Here is a 16,815-nt window from a genome sequence, read left to right on the forward strand (position 1 = left end):
CCCCAAAATAATGTTTTTCAGACGTATCCTTCCTGCATAGTCTTTGCTTCTTCCAAGTTCATTTCTACTTGTGTTTAGCTGCCTTTCTCAAATGTCTGGTAATCCTTGTCTAACTGCTTATATTTAAGAGTCAGACATTGAAACGCTGTTTGGAACAGAGTTGTCTATAAGTGAGCCTCACTGACTGGTGTCTTTACTGTAAGGTGATGGGCAGGGCTACTTCCTTGGGGACTCCTGATCTCAGTATCTTTAGAAGGCTTTTCTCTTGAACAGGTCGAGTTCTCTTGAGAAGACTTCCCACCTCAAAGCTCAATGCTTGGCTGCCAGTGTTCTGGGAACCAAGTAGGAAAAGAAGACTGGGGTCACGTTGAATAGGAAACTTTTAATGTAATTGTCCTGTTTTCAGCAGAGTTCCCCCACCCTCAGCTCTGCTTGATGCTCTTCAGCGCAGACTCTTTGATCCTCTCTGGAGAGTAAACCCCAGTTGTTGCAGGTGGCAGAAGGGCAGCTGCCTATGGACGCAGTATAGGGGAGTGGGATCTCCTTCTTCTTATGTTTTTTTAAAAAGTTTTCTCTCTTCTGCATAATCTCTGGTACTTCCAAATTGCTTTTATGCTTGTTTCTTTCTCCTACCAGGTACCCCCAAGTCCTGTGCCTCTTTGGGATCCCGTGATGTAAGCCAGTTGCCTCTGTTTTCTCCCTGAATGGCTTATGATTCAGCTTTCTTAGGTCTGCTAAGGTAATTACTGCTAATCCACCTACTCTAACCTGCAAAATGTTGTTGCCATTTCCTTTCCCTTTCTGGTCCCTATGGGCTTATGACTTTTTAAAAAACATCTTTACTGTCATTTAGCAAGTTTCAGGAGAGAACACCATCAAACATGGCTGTTCAGAGTCACCTTTAAGAAAAAACTCTTTACTTTTTAACAGGATAAAATAATTGATAACACAGCTAAAGACATTGGTAGTCCTTTTCAGAAATATTTACATACTTCTGCAAATATTTAAGTTGTTAGTATACTTTTTTAAAAGACATACTTATATTATTTGTTATGCTATGATATATTAATTTTTAAAGCAATATAACTCCAAATAAAAGTAGATTTCTCAATGTCAAAAGCTACCCAAACTGTCATAAGTGTTCATTGCTGCATAATTTCTTCAGCATTTATGCATAGTAGACATCTGGATGTTCATTTTTGCTCATGAAATTTTAACTTGAAAAAGGACTGTGGTATTTTAAATATATTTCAGAAACAAAAAGCTTCAGTATTGAACAAGTCAGTATGAATTGCCGTGTGATTAGCTGCTTGAAGAAAAAAAAATCAGGGACACGGCATCAATGGAGTCACAGAGTTTTCCAAAATTGGTCTAGACCAATATGGCCAACAGACCCAATGTTTTGATGTACTTGCCAGTGTAGAGGCCATGCTTGAGAAGGTAGAAAAATATAACCCAATTCTGCCAAGCAGTTAGCCCATCTATGTCTTAAGATATCAAGAAACACCTACCTGAGGATGATTTTCATCAGCTTTTGTAGCCAAAATGCAGAAATCACCACAGGTAGTAATAGACATGAGACCCTTCACATATTTAACATGTTTTTCATTGTTTTTTGTATCCCAGAAGACAACACAGTGCTCTGGACGATCAGGTCTGGTATATGCATAAACCACTGTATTTGAGCAGTAACCCCACTAGGAAGAAAGGAAGGAGGAAAGGGAAGGAGTTTGAAAGGCAGAAGAATTATTTAGCATTAGGAAGGAAAATCGTATTATTTTATTTTTACTCTCGAAATATTGCAGATATTTATCACTGCTGACAAAATATATTCTTCAGAAATAGAAGACAGATTCAACCTTTTATAAAAATAATAGAGATTTATAAAACAAAGAATGTACTGCAAATATAAATTTAGTTTGTCTAACTTTCCTTATTTTAATTGGTAAGATTTAAGCTTCAATGGTAAAAAATTTTCAATTATCAATAATAGCTGCTGGAGAGGGGACAACAGGTAGCATGATCCCTGTCAAAGTTTCAATTCTGGATCTCCAAGTCAAAATTCAAAAATAGTCACTTTGCCTTTTTACCCCATCCATATTTTTTATATTTGCTTTTATCAGAGTAATATATTCACATAATATATGGTCAAATAATCCTACCTGGCTTATTTAAAACAAAAACAAATGCAGAACCCCCTGCCAAATTTCCTGTCTGGAATGGCCGTGTACAACTTCTTTAACTGCAACTGTTCTGGTATTTATTTCTGAATCACATTATCTATTGATTATGGAACTTACACACTTACAGCTTTCCCTTCTAATCCTCCCAACATGTTTATATTTAATTTTAAATTTAAAAATGAAAATATATAAATTATATTAAAAATATAAAAAATAAAATAATATGTTGATATTACCATGATTGTGTCTACCATTCAAACTAAGCTAAACCATGTTTAGCTTTTTGTATCCTGATTACTTTCTAAAATAAATTTTTACTTTAAAATAGTTTTAAATAGACAGAAAAGTTGCAAAGATAGCACAGAGTTCCCATATGCCCCTCATCCATTTCCCTTATTGTTAACATTTTACATTACCATGGTATATTTGTCACAACTAGGAAATCAACATCAGTATTACCTATATTACTATTACTATTAAGTAAACATCATACTTTATTTAGATTTCATTAGCTTTTCCCGAATGTCCTTTTACTATTCCAGAATCCCATTTGGGATACTTAGATTTAGTCATGTCACCTTAGGCTCCTCTGGGGTGTGACAATTTCTCAGTCTTTCCTTGTTTTTAATGATCTCAACAGTTTTGAGGAGTACTGGTCAAGTATTTTGTAGACTGTCCCTCAATTTGGGTTTGTCTGATGTTTTTCTCGTGCTTAGATTGGACTTCAGGTTTTTAGGAAGACCAGCACAGAACTGAAGTGCACTTCTTTATCATGCCATATCAGGGGGTATGTGATATCCACATGGCATTCCTAATGATGTTAACCTTTATCACTTGGCTAAGGTTTGACTGCCAAGTTTCACCAATATAAAGCACTTTATTTTTTTCCCCTCGCCATACCCTACTCTTTGGAAACTAAGTGTAGCCACACTCAAGCCAGGGGAACAGGGGACGATGTTCCACCTCCTGGAGAAGGCAATACCTAAGTAAACTGGAATAATTCTGTAAGGAAGATTTGTTTCTTCTCTCCCATTTATTTATTTATTCAAATAATCCATCTATATCAGCATCAACTCTTGGGCATTTATACTTTGGGTCACAATAAAATAATACATCATTTATTTGATTCTTCAAAGTGCTCCAGCTTTGACCAATGGGAGGCTCTTTCATGTTCTTTTGACATTCCCCCATCCTTTTGTTGTCTGAGCACTTCCTTACTTGCTGGGACTATAAACTGTTTCAGGCTTACCTTGTATTTTCCCTGCCCTAGTCCTAGAATCAGCCATTTCTCTAAGGTCCTTTACCTTTTAAAAATTAAATATAAAAGATTTTTATAACAAAAAGTTTACCAGATCAGTCTCATATTTGAGAGCTTGCTTTTGGATCAAATGTTAAACTCAAGATAAAATACTGATTATATATTACGTTGCTTATTCTCATTTTCTCCTTCTAATCCATTCTCTGCCCTTCTCTACCCTGCTGTGAGCCTTGAAGCCTAGTTTCTATGAACTCCATCACCTGGGCTACCTGGCCATCTGGCTCCCAGTTGGGTTTTGCCAATAGAAAGCACCAGCAAGTGGAGAGGTGAGTTGGAATATTTATTCCCCAAATCCCTCTCTGCCTGGCTGGTTGGCAGGGTCTGGGCTCCTGCAGAGCAGCCCCTGTTGCACAGCCACAGCTCTTGTGGGTTCCAGGAGCCTGACTCCGTTGTTTTGCCCCTTCAGGCCCAGAGCTGGTGATGGCTTCTCATTGATGCTAATCTTTGGGTGCTACTTTGTATCATCCCTTGCTGTTCCCCTTAGCCCTGCCCATATCTCTGTAATAAGCCTTTCATCAGTCTCTCTTCAATTACTCCCTTGAGTATACCATCTGTTTCTGGCTAAGACATTGACTCATGGAGTAATTTTACTAACTATATATAGTATTCTCGAAAAGTTTACTAGGTCTAAGGTCTACACAAAAAGGCTTCCTTTCTGCTAGCTCCTAAAACAAGACAGCTTTGAATACACTTTGAGTGACAGCAAAATTATTTAGTAAGAAACACTGTTTATTTTACAACTGCTCTTAATATTTACCATATAATTAGGTCGAATGTTTGCAAAATATATAAAGGAATCAACAGCTAGTGCAATTTTCAGTCCACCTCCTTCCCAAGATAGTGCAGATATTTCCTTCCCAGGAACTTTCAAAGTACCCAGATGCTGAAAAAGAAAGTTATCTTTAACCTAAAGTATAACAATGAAATACAAATTACCACCAATCACTTCATAGAGGTCAACAGTGGTATGAACATTATTTTGTGAAAAGTTACTACTCACTTTAAAATCATGTTTCTTGAATTTTTATAATGAAAAACATGCATATAAGAAAAACTTACAAACTATATCCAAAGAATTCAATAGCAAATTTCATCAAATCTAAAATGCCATAGACTGAAACATGCATTTTTATGTACAACTAAGGAAAGGAAAAAACACATTACTAATTAAAATATAGCAACTTTGATTATAAGATGCCTCCTCATTTTAGAGTTGTAAAAAATTACATTTCTTAGAATCAATGAAATATTATATTAGCAAATTCAATCATAAAGTCTTGTCTTTCTCTTTCATCCCCTCATACCCAACTAGTCACCAAATCCTACTGCTTTTAATCCTTTCCACTCTCTATAATTACCTTTTTAATGGATTGAATTGTGGTAATAGCTTCCTAACTTTAAGTCTTACCTTTCATCTGTTTCCTTATTCTCCCCCTCTGCCCTCCCAATTCAATCTCTACTCTGCTGTCACAACTATCTTTCTGGAACACAGATCTAATCATAACTTACCCTGCTTTTTAAAAGGTTTAATAGCTTTTAAAAATCAGTAACTCCCCACCATCACATTCTTTAGCATGGCATACAATGCCTGTTTCCCATCTTATCCGAAACCATAGTATGTGGCTTAATATCCCACTATTTAGCCATAACTGCTGTGTGCCTGCTCATGAAGGAACTACTCTGCCTCCACACCTTTGGCCTATACAATATCCCTTCTGCCTGAAATCCCCCTCCCCTTTCCTCACAGCTCCCCTGTCCTTACTGGTCCTTGTCCTCCTGGAGCACGCCTATTCATCCAACAAGATACAGCTCAAATACTGCTTCCTCAATGAGTCCTGCCTTCTCCGACTCTATGGTTCCAGAGAATTAGAGAATGTGCTCCTTAAGAGTATAACTGCATCATATTCACATTTATTTCCCTTTCCATTAATAGATTATTTGATAAACTGATAGTCAATACATATCTCCAATAAATATACATTCAAATTAATTTTTTCATATACTAATAGTACTTCTTATGACCAAATTAACGAGTGAATAAATGAATACAAACACTTTTTTAATGTGGCTATAAAACAACCAAACATTTTTAATCTATACCTTTCATTTGACAGAATGATACAATCCCAAAATTTCAATGAACTTTGCTGGTATCCCTTGTTCTAAGCAGATATCCTCTAGGGTCAAATTTAATGTTACTACAGTTTGAATGTCTGTCCTCTCCAAAACTCAGGTTGAAATTAATTGCCATTTTGACAGTATTGAGAGATGAGACCTTTAGGCAGTGATCGGTGCCTGAGGCCTTCATGGCTGGGACTACTGCCATTTTACAAAGGGGAATTAGGTCCCCTCTTGTCTCTCTGTTGCACTCTCTTTGCCCTTCTTCCTTCCACCATGCAATGATGCAGCAGGAAGGCCCTCACCAGATGTCAGCAGCTCAATACTGGACTTCTCATCCTCCAGAACTGTAAGCCAATAAGTTTCTATTAATATACACTATGCAGTCTGTAGTATTCTGTCATAGCAGCACATAATACAGTAAGACAAATGTATTGAGCTCCATTTTGCCAAGGAAACTAATGGAAGAAAAAACCCAGTTTTAACCTAGGAGGGTCTGATCTATCTGTCTTGCTACCTGTATGAAATTAAAGGGGAACCAGCAAGCTCTCTACAGTACTCTTGGTATTGATCCATCCATAAGACGAGGAGAATACGGCCATCTTCTAACTACAAACCAGCCAGGCTGTGGCAGTAGCAAGGAAAGAAAACCACCTTTTAGTAAGCCTTCATTACGTGCCAGGCACCGTGTAGGCATTTCCTCATTGTAATCTCCTTTAATCTTTACAACAGCACCATGACATATTTCCTTTATTTCTGAAAATAACTAAACTATGTCTCAGAGGCTAAATAACTTCTCTATGTCAAACTACACTGTAGAAAATGAATTCAATGCCAGATTAACTTGACTACAAACCCTATGCTCTGTTATCTCCTACCATGGCTAAGACCACAGTGCAAAAACCAGGAGCCCCTGACCCTCAGAATTTAAAAGCAAGTTCTCTGAGGTTTCCTTAAGTTTAAATCATTAAGTTTAAATTGTTAGATAACTTCCATCCAGGTTATCTTTCCTACCTTAACAATAACACAGATCCAAATAATTCCCCATATATTCACTCACTCAGAAAATACTGACTCCTATGCCCTGAGGAACTATGCTAGATACTTTTAGTTACAGCTAGACCAAAACCCACTTACAGTTTTCAGTTTAACACTTAACACATTGTTTTGCAAGATAAAAAAACAGACTTTAGAACCCATGTTTTTCTACCTGGGGAAGGCTGAACTAACAAAAATAAGCAGATAAAACATGATAAATAAGTAAATGGCAATCAACAAAAATAACCAATAAAGAACATTAATTAAGAAGGAGGTTATAAATATAGAAATAATTAGAATGCAGCTTTTTAATTATCTAGGAACCTTGAAAACTATGCTTTATTTTTTCCCTTCACTTTTACATCTACCAGAAATATTGTCGTTTGACAATGTATAGAAAGCATCTACTTTCTACAGTATATTCTACTGGGTAACTTTGAGATACTGATTCAAAAGCATCAGAAGACATCATTTCTTGCCCTAAAAGAAATTATTAAAATACACAAAAATAATATTAAAACAACTGGTACAGGCTTTTATGCAGCCAAAAATACATATCACTGTAGTCTATGGTGAATTTATAAAAGCCAACAGGGTATCCAAAAGGGACAAAATATAGTATTGGGTTAGAAAATAAGATATTCAAAAAATGTATTAAGCTTAGTTATTAATAAGCTCTCACTTTCTAAATTATTTAAAATTTACAATATATTAATTCTCCTACTTGACATTTTCCAATGCTACTTCTGAAAATTCTCTTTTAAAATTAAATTTATCAAAAATACTATTGAGAAGGATAATACCCATATGTACATTTATGAAAACAATGCTTGTATTTTAATGTAGCATCAGTTAAGATTAATTATTAAATTTTCTTCAAATAATTGATTACTTTGCGACAGACAGATATGTATGTTTAACATCTAAACACATGTAAAATATCACATTAAAAATCAGAAAAATTAATCTGAAACAACTATATTACACTAAATACTACTCAGAAGCTGGCCATGAAAAGAGACACATATTCAGATCACAGAGAATTCAAAATAACTACTCCACGGTGATTTCTTATGTCAAACTTCTTGTTTTCTGAATGTATAAAATTGTAACTTTTATTTTATAATTATAAAACTATAAGATTATAAAATTCCATGATAAAATACAACAAAGATTTATACTATGAAGATGAAATGGCCCTAAAAGAAATTACACCATTTCCTTTATTCTTTTTTCCCCTACCTTACTCACTGCACATTTAAATAGAAAGAAAGAAGAACAAATTTGAATGCATTTACCTCACCAAACGGAGTGTAAAACTGCACAATGTTCACATCTTTGTCCTGTGCGGCCGCCTTCTGGAAGCCCGCCACAGCTAACACACTGCCCATGTGGTTCCACTGGATGCCTACTACGTATATGCCAGTGTCAATTAAAACGGGATCTAGTCAAAAAGAGAAAAATGAGGTCACTGTGGGAAAATACGTAGCCTGCAGAATGTTATACTCTTAACAACAACTTTTAAATACTTTTAAAACTTTCCATGTTTTTAAAAAAACAGGGCTGGGTACAATGGCTCACACTTATAATCCCAACACTTTAGGAGGCTGAGGCGGGCGGATCACTTGAGTCCAGGAGTTCAAGATCAGCCTGGGCAACACGGTGAAACCCTGTCTCTACGAAAAATACAAAAATTAGCTGGGGGGTGGTGGTGCACACCTGTGGTCCCAGCTCCTCAGGAGGCTGAGATGGGAGGATCCCTGGAGCCCTGGAGGCCAAGGCTGCAGTGAGCCAAAAATGCACCACTGCACTCCAGCCTCGGCAACAGAGCAAGACCCTGTCGCAAAAAAAAAAAAAAAAAGTTAAAAATTAGAAATTGAGGCCGGGCACAGTGGCTCACGCCTGTAATCCCAGCACTTTGGAAGGCTGAGGCAGGCGGATCACGAGGTCAGGAGATCGAGACCATCCTGGCTAACATGGTGAAACCCCGTCTCCTCTAAAAATACAAAAAATTAGTCAGGCGTAGTGGCATGCACCTGTAGTCCCAGCTACTCGGGAGGTTGAGGTAGGAAAATCGTTTGATCCCGGGAGGCAGAAGTTGCAGTAAGCCAAGATCATGCCACTGCACTCCAGCCTGGGTGACAGAGTGAGACTCTATCTCAAAAAGAAAAAAATAATAATAAATTTAAAAAAATGTTTAAACAGAAAAATTCCTTACTTTGGTCATTCTCATGTCTCATTATTTGGCATCTTCCATTGTCGAAGCAAACAGCAAGGCAAGGGCAATCAGGCTCCACATAGCCTTCTGTGCCATGGTACCAATGAATCCCAGCAATGCTGATAGCTCCAGTGACATTCACCAAACAACTCAGTTTCATTTTCATCTAAATAAAATTGTCTAGATTTAATATTTTACGTTTTAAAACAGAGCAGTATAAATACAATCTCAATAGAGTATTGTAGAAAGAACACTGAAAATACAATCTAAAAATCAGGTAGCAAATTAAAGCTTAATCACTTACTGGTATACAGGCCATGGACAAATCACCTAAATGTCCATTTTCCCCACATGTAAAAAATGAGGATTAAAAAACACTGAGTTTTTATGAGACTCAAATAACAAGTATATGAAAGTACTTTGAAAACAGCAAAATGTCATAGAAAAGTTCATTATTTTACTTCCACCAGTGAGTGGATTTACTTAGTGTCCTAAACCTTGCTGAAAAAAAAAACTGCCCCATCAGTAATCATAGATTATAGCTAAACCTTGCAAAGCCAATCATAGATTATAGCTAAACCTTTTCTCCAGATTATGCTGCCTGATCCTATTCTATTTTACCTTCTTTCCAGGGATTGATTTTTCTCACTTACCAGTTAAGTCTGTCATTCTTTTTACAAACAACCATTGGTAGCTTGCTACAAAAATACCCTTTGGTATCTACATGTAAACTTTGGCTTCAGATATCAGAAGACACTTAAAAAACTTAAACTGCACATCGCCCTACTCATTATCCCTCTGCTTAAATGCACTGACATCTTGTCCTTTCTACCTACCAAAAAAAATTGGAACTAAAAGTTACACTCTAACTTGTGGCACTAATTTGCTTTGAGAAAACCAAAATTTTATTTAATTAAAAAAAATTTAGATGATTGGGAAAAAGAAAAAAAATCTGAATTGACTTTAATTACACAAACCATCATAACAAATAAATGTATATACAAAGATGAATGATATGTACGATCATATAAAATTATATAAACAAGACTGATGATACCCATACTTACTATAAAATTTCCTTGATTATCATAAATGTGTATTTCCCCATTTGCCATTCCAAAAAGTAAGACTTTACTGTCCGCAGACCATGTTACATGGGATAGCTGTATACCCTTCAGGTCTTTTCCCCAAATACGATTGCCTAAAACAAAACATTATTAAAAGTTGTTCAAGGCCATGATCCTCCAACAACTGCTTTCGAAATGTTTGTTTTCCTAAAGATCTTGCAAATTCTTCACAGCATTCATGCATTCATTCAATTTATTTGGCCAATAAATATTTACTGAGCACCTGTATGTGCCAAATACCTGAAAAGACATTTGAAATAGTAGCTGTTTCAAACTTTCTCCCCTTTCTTCTAAACTCTGATGCTGGATCTCACTCCCAATTAGCAATTGAGCCCATCTTCTACTTTGGAAAGAAAATAAAAGCACCCAAAAAACAAATTCCTCATTCCCATCTTCAACAATTCAGAACATAACTGAATCCATGCTTACACTTTCTGCTTTACCCACTAATACAAAAGAAGAGGTATTTCCCCAGTCAGTCCCCTGTCTAAGGCTAATTCCTCTATGTATTCTCTGATCTAATCCCTTCCTACCTTTGCAAAGATCTCCCTTTACTGACTACTCTCATTTTCTCCTTTCCATTAAACTCTTCACTCCAGGGCCTTTCTTATGTGGATTTAAACACATGCAGATCTATTTCTCTTTGAAACCACCACCTTAAATAAAGTAAAATAAAATAAAATAAACACTTTTATTAACCCCAAGTTCCCCCTGTAACTACTATCTATCTCTACCATTCCTTTCCCAACCAAACTTCATGAAAGAGTTCTTCACACCTATAGTCTCCACTTCAACTCCCAGTCAACCCTTAACCCCTCTCAATCTGGCTTCTGCCCCACAACTCCATTGAAACTGCCTACAACATACACTATTTAGGTGATGGTTATATACTAATAGTCCAGACCTCACCAATATTCAAAATATCCATATAACAAACCTGCACTTGTACCCCCTAAATCTATAAAAATAATAAATAAAAAAAGAAGAAACCAAACCTGTTGACACCTTGATCTTGGACTTCCAGAGTCTAGAGCGCCGAGAAAATAAATTTCTGTTGTTTAAGAAAAAGAAAGAAACTGCCTTCATGGACGTCACTGATGGCCTGTTGCTAAAGTCAATTGACACATTTTTTTTTCACCACTCCCTCCTTCTTAAACTCTCTTTGCTGCCATTAGCCCATATACTCCTTTATCTCCAAGACTCCTACTTTTTAACATCCTTCTTCTGCCCATCCCTGAAATGTTGCTGATTTTTTTTCCCCCACCAGGCCAGGGTCTCACTCTGTTGCCCAGGCTAGAGTGTAGTGGTAAGATCATGGCTCACTGCAGCCTCAACCTCTCAGGCTCAAGCAATCCTCCTACTTTGGCCTCCCAGGTGATTGGGACTACAGGAGTGTGCCACCACACCCAGATAATTTACTTTTTTATTTTCAGCAGAGACAAGGTCTTGCTATGTTGTCCAAGCTGGTCTCAAACTCCTGAGCTCAAACAATCCTCCTGCCTTGGCCTCCCAAAGGCAGGCATAAGCCACCATCCCCAGCCTAAATGTTGCTGATTCTTAACTCTACAAATGCCCTTTAGTTTTGTTCAACTATTTCAATGGTTTAAATTACCATGCATATGCTGGTGGTTCCCAAAATTTTGTGTTCAGCACAGATATTTTTGAGCTGCAGATATGTATGTCTAACTATGGTCTGGATAGATTTACTTGAATGGCCTATGGCATGACAAAATCAACATATCCAATAGAGAAATTTTCCCTTAAAATCATTCTTTCTCCACACTATTTTAATGAAAGGCATTGCCATCTATCCAGCTGCCCAAGCTAAAACTCTGGATACTGCCCTGGGGACTTCCATCCTCTCATCCCCAATCTTAACTATTCTGCCTCCTGAGTATGTCTAAAATCTACTTACTTCCATTCCCTTGTCATTACCTGGATGGCTACCATCCACCATAATCTCTCACCTGAATTGCCAGAGTAGTTTCCTGATACAGCTGCCCATTATCTTTCTTTCCTTTCTCTATTCTTCACATGTAGCACAGAGCTTTTTCTAAGGAACAGTCTTATCACATTGCTCCCATTCTTCAAACTTTTCATTGGCCTCCCAAGTGCTGTTGGACTTAAGTCCAAACACCTTAATATAAATTATGATCTGCATGATCTGGCCTCTGTTTCTCTCTCTAGATTCACTGCATAATACTCTTCACCTTTAGTATTATACCCTACTGATAATCAACTTTTATCAATGGCCCAAACATAGCTAAATGCAACTCCTCTGGACCTCCTCAAATGCTATTTCTTAGGGCTGAGACATTCTACACACCAATCTACCTTGTGGCTAATGCCTCAGCATCAGCATCACTTCCTCCAGGAAGCCTTTCCTGATCCCTCCAAGTCTGCATTAGGTGGCCACTTCTACATGCTCCTGTATTTTCCCCATCTTAGTGCTTATCACAGGGTATTGTAATTTCTCGGTTACTTATCCATCTCTCCTGATCTAGGTCTGGTCATTGCTGTACCCTTAGTTCCTAAAATGATAGGTGTTGCTTTATAGGCTGTCAGAAACATTTGTTGAATACATGAAGTTACACATACACACACACACACACACACAGAGTGAGAGAGAGAGTGCGCGCACGCACGCGAGAGAGAAAATAAAAATGATTTTAAAATATATTATTTCTCTACAGAGTTTCAAATTAAAACAAAGGTGCAGACTCTCAGAAGACCCAGTTTTATCTATTACTAGAATTTGAAAAATGTGGATTTTTAAGGCTATAAACTACAACCAACAATGACATGTTCAGTTCTAATAAAAATGACCACAGACTTTTTGAAACTAAGATCTACGTATTTGTACAGACTAACCAATATAAAGAGAAATTACATAATAAGGCAGACATGTTTAAAATAATGCTGAGAAGTTCATTCACTTTTTTCAATGCCACTGTAGAAAATAAAAAATAGACTTTTTTCCTTGAATATACATAAAAACAGATGGTTAAAACCAAAGAACAGTTCTTGAACGTCATCAAATTGTATATCAAATATTTTCTTTTTATGTCTATTTTTCAATCAGAATGCTAACATATGATAACTTAAATCTCTAAAGAAGAAAACTGTCAGCCAGATATTGATCTGAGTTCTATGTCCAATCAATGCATTACCATCCACTGAACCAACTATCACAGCCCCATCTTCATATACAATGCAGATCTTCTGTCCGTCAGCATTCCAGCTCATACTGCGAACAACTGATTTATTTCGATTGTTGATCATCTCCTCAAACCAAGAGCCTGTTTTCACAAATTTAAAAAATTATAAGTCAAAACTTTCATATCTATTAAATAGTACTTAAGAATTGAAAGCAATCTGTAAAGTACACCATGGGATAAATAACTGCAACGTTTTCTACAACCTGAGACATTAAACTATAAAACTTCCAAATCCAACAAAAACACAATGAAAAATTAACTTGGGCTTAACTGATAACTGCTTCAAAGATTATCACAGAAAACATAATAAATGCCCATCCTTTGTTTCCTCTTTCTTTCCCTGTCTCTTTCTTTCTGTCAATTAAAAAATAAACTTAATTTGCTTTTTCAGAGCCAAAACTACTGCTTCTTCTGAAAGCCTAACTTTTCCCACTTGAACAATATGGTTCAGATCATAACCAAGAAAAAAACTCCAAGTAACAATAACTTTATATGTACACATAAACTCTCCAATGAATAATTACGAGCATATTAAATACAGCATATTAGTTACCATCACAAAGAGAATGAAGCCAAAAACTACACAGCATATTAGGTAAAACCCTAAGTAAATCTGCTTGAAAAAATTCTAATCAGTTTATATTACATTAGTGATACCACATCTCTAATGCTGAATGACAAAAATATTCTAGTTGTATGCAGGGTAGGAATGAGATGTAACTTGTCTTTTAGCATAACCAAATTACAGGCAAAAAAAATAGGTTATTCGGTTTTTGTTTTTCTTAAAGGCCTTTTGGCATACCAACATAGGAAACTCTGGCCTGCAGTCAAGAAAATAATCATGTAATTTGGAATAACTGGTCAGAGCAGGGTAACAGAATCCAGACTGAGACCCAGAGAAGACCTGAAGACCTACCTTGGAAACAAAGTTTACTCCAATCCACTGAACTTTCACATTCTATCCCCTACACACACACATACACACACTTTTTAAAAAATTAAAGTATTATAGCATATCTTTAATGAAGACTTTTTAAATGGTATGCCCTGCCATTTAAAACAGCACACATGAACTTTTCAAAACAGCACACATAAACTTTTCAAAACAGCACACATGAACTAAGGCACCCTTCCCTTTTGAAGATGATGGCTACAGGCCTCAGGAGAACATGTATGATGAGCTGTTTTTCTCGTAAAAGTGGTATATCTAAGTTAATCCTTCTTTTACCCTCCCTTTCTCTTGTAGACAAGAGGCACAAACCGTGAACCAGTAGTCAGAGTTGAGATAAAATCTGTATCCATAAAAGAAAAGGAAACTAACCGGCCCATGCAGGAAATGAATTATTCCCTTTGACTTCTTACTAAATGTGTTTTCATCTACTGAGATAACTCTAGCCACTCATTTATTCATTCATTCAACAAACATTTATTGAAGGTATACACTGTGCTATGTATTATAAAAGATTCTACATATAAAACGATGAACAAACAGTCATTTCCCCTTTCCCCTCAGAGCTTACAGTCTACTCAGGGACCAATATTAAATACACACTTACATACACATAAATGTAATTATAAACTGGAACTACCTAGGAAGTAATTCTTACTGGAAATCTGGGGGGAAAAAAAGAGCTATCTCAAGTAGAAGCTATTCTTCTGCTAAGAGTCTAACTTCATTTTGGAGATAGCCAACAATCACCTAATTCACTTTCTTAATAACAGGGTTAAAGTAAAAAAAAAAAAAAAAAAAGTGAAAAGTAGGCAGCAATAAATCCAGAAATATTACCACTGTGCAGTCAGGATGAACTCCTGTTGTTAGTAAAAGGGTTCTATTTTGGAGATGTTATTTATCCATCCAAATACCGTAAGCTAGATGCCAACATGTGAAAAATTAAATAAGCCCTCCTAGTGATATATACCTTTATATAATATCCATACAATGATAAGCCCGTTTTCATCACTGGTAGTCAACTTCTGATACTGCTCATTCCATGTTACAACTTGAACAGAACCTAGAACATCATAAAACAATTTAGAAACTTAAAGGTTACAATTGATTTCAAATTTATATTTTTATATAAACACCAAGATCATGTTAAAATCAATATGGTTCCTGCACAGATAACTAGTCTTTAATATTCCTTAAAACCTATTCATAGGATGCAGTTATTGATATCACTAATTTTCTATAACAATGCATAATACTGTTTTTCATATCTATCCCTATTTCATCCCAGTGAAGACACCTAACATGGCGAGCTGCAAGAACTACCATATACCTGATGACAGAAACAAATACAAGCATGGTTTACCCAATTGGCCTGACTCCCAAAAATAATGATGTCCAAAGGACACAATATTAAGTAGTTGTTTAGGAAATTTTTATCATTTTTGGTAGATATGTCCCCATAATCTCTCTTCTGCCCACCCCTCACCCCTGTTTTCCATTCTATTGATAAAACACTCTTGAGCATATCTTAAACCTCCAGGGTACGTGAATAATTGATGACTTTTAATTTTTTAATCCGTAAATACTTTAGTGTACATGTCCTAAAAATAAAGACATTCTCTTCCATAATCATATTACAAATTAGGAAGTTTAACACTGATATACTATTATCTAACTCACAGTCCATATACAAATTTTATCAATTGTCTAAATAATGTCCTTTATAGACACTTGTTTTTCTCATTCCAAGATCCAATCTAGGATTATACAATGCATTTATATGTTATACGTCTCAATCTTTAGTCTTTTTTTTTTCTTGAGACAAGATCTTGCTCTGTCACCAAGGCTGGAATGCAGTGGCACAATCGTGGCTCACTGCAGCCTCAAACTCCTGACCTCAAGGGATCCTCCCACCTCAGCCTCCTGAGTATGTGGGACTACAGGTGCACAGCGCCACGCCTGGTTAGTTTTTTTTTATTTTTTGTAGAAACAGGGTCTCATTATGTTGCCCAGGGTGGTTCCAAAATCCTAGCCTTATGCAATCCTCCCACTTTGGCCTCCCAAAGTGCTTGAACTATAGGTGTGAGCCACTACGCCCAGTCTCTTCAGTCTCCTTTAATCTGGAATCATAGGACAGATTCTAAAAAGGATTATATATATAACATCCATAGACAGGAGTATTTTCAATATATAAAATAACAGCTACTTTCTTCTAGATTTATTTAAGATGTTGTTTAATCACATAAAAGTTGAATGACTCTACATTGTATTACTTATGTCTCAACAGAAATGATTACAAACAGCTCCCAACTTACAATGGTACTACTTAAATGGCTTTTCAGTGGTGGGAATGCAATGCGCATTCAGTAGAAAACGTACTTCGATTGCCCATACAACTACTCTGTTTTTCACTTTCAATACAGAAATCAATAAATTACATAAGATATTCAACATTTTATTATAAAATAGGTTTTATGTCAGATAATTGTGCCCAACTGTAGGCTAGTGTTTTCTGGGCACATTTAAGGTAAGCTAGCCAGAGCTATGACGTTCAGTAGGTTAGGTGTATTAAATACATTTTCAACTTACAATGGGTTTATTGGAACATATCCCCATCGTAACTCAAAGAGCATCTGTACTTTAAAT

At 36.2% G+C, this 16,815-nt stretch overlaps 1 protein-coding gene across 6 annotated transcripts in view; it reads right to left on the reverse strand.

Annotated features, from left to right (window-relative positions):
• The window catches only part of WDR35 (WD repeat domain 35), a 67,523-nt gene that overhangs the window by 42,838 nt on the left and 7,870 nt on the right, over positions 1–16,815 (reverse strand). For all 6 annotated transcript variants that reach the window (XR_012095224.1, XM_073022797.1, XM_073022796.1 and 3 more), the window contains exons 4-10: positions 15,140–15,232; positions 13,173–13,301; positions 9,943–10,076; positions 8,876–9,041; positions 7,956–8,101; positions 4,259–4,384; positions 1,512–1,697 (exon numbers count right to left, since the gene is read on the reverse strand). Coding sequence is in view for 5 of the 6 variants with exons in the window: in XM_073022797.1 (XP_072878898.1) it covers positions 1,512–1,697; positions 4,259–4,384; positions 7,956–8,101; positions 8,876–9,041; positions 9,943–10,076; positions 13,173–13,301; positions 15,140–15,232 (980 nt within the window). In the remaining variant the exon portion in view is untranslated. The remainder of the gene's footprint in view (positions 1–1,511; positions 1,698–4,258; positions 4,385–7,955; positions 8,102–8,875; positions 9,042–9,942; positions 10,077–13,172; positions 13,302–15,139; positions 15,233–16,815) is intronic.

This window comes from Chlorocebus sabaeus, chromosome 14 (genome assembly GCF_047675955.1).
Source record: "Chlorocebus sabaeus isolate Y175 chromosome 14, mChlSab1.0.hap1, whole genome shotgun sequence".
Taxonomy (NCBI): domain Eukaryota; kingdom Metazoa; phylum Chordata; class Mammalia; order Primates; family Cercopithecidae; genus Chlorocebus; species Chlorocebus sabaeus.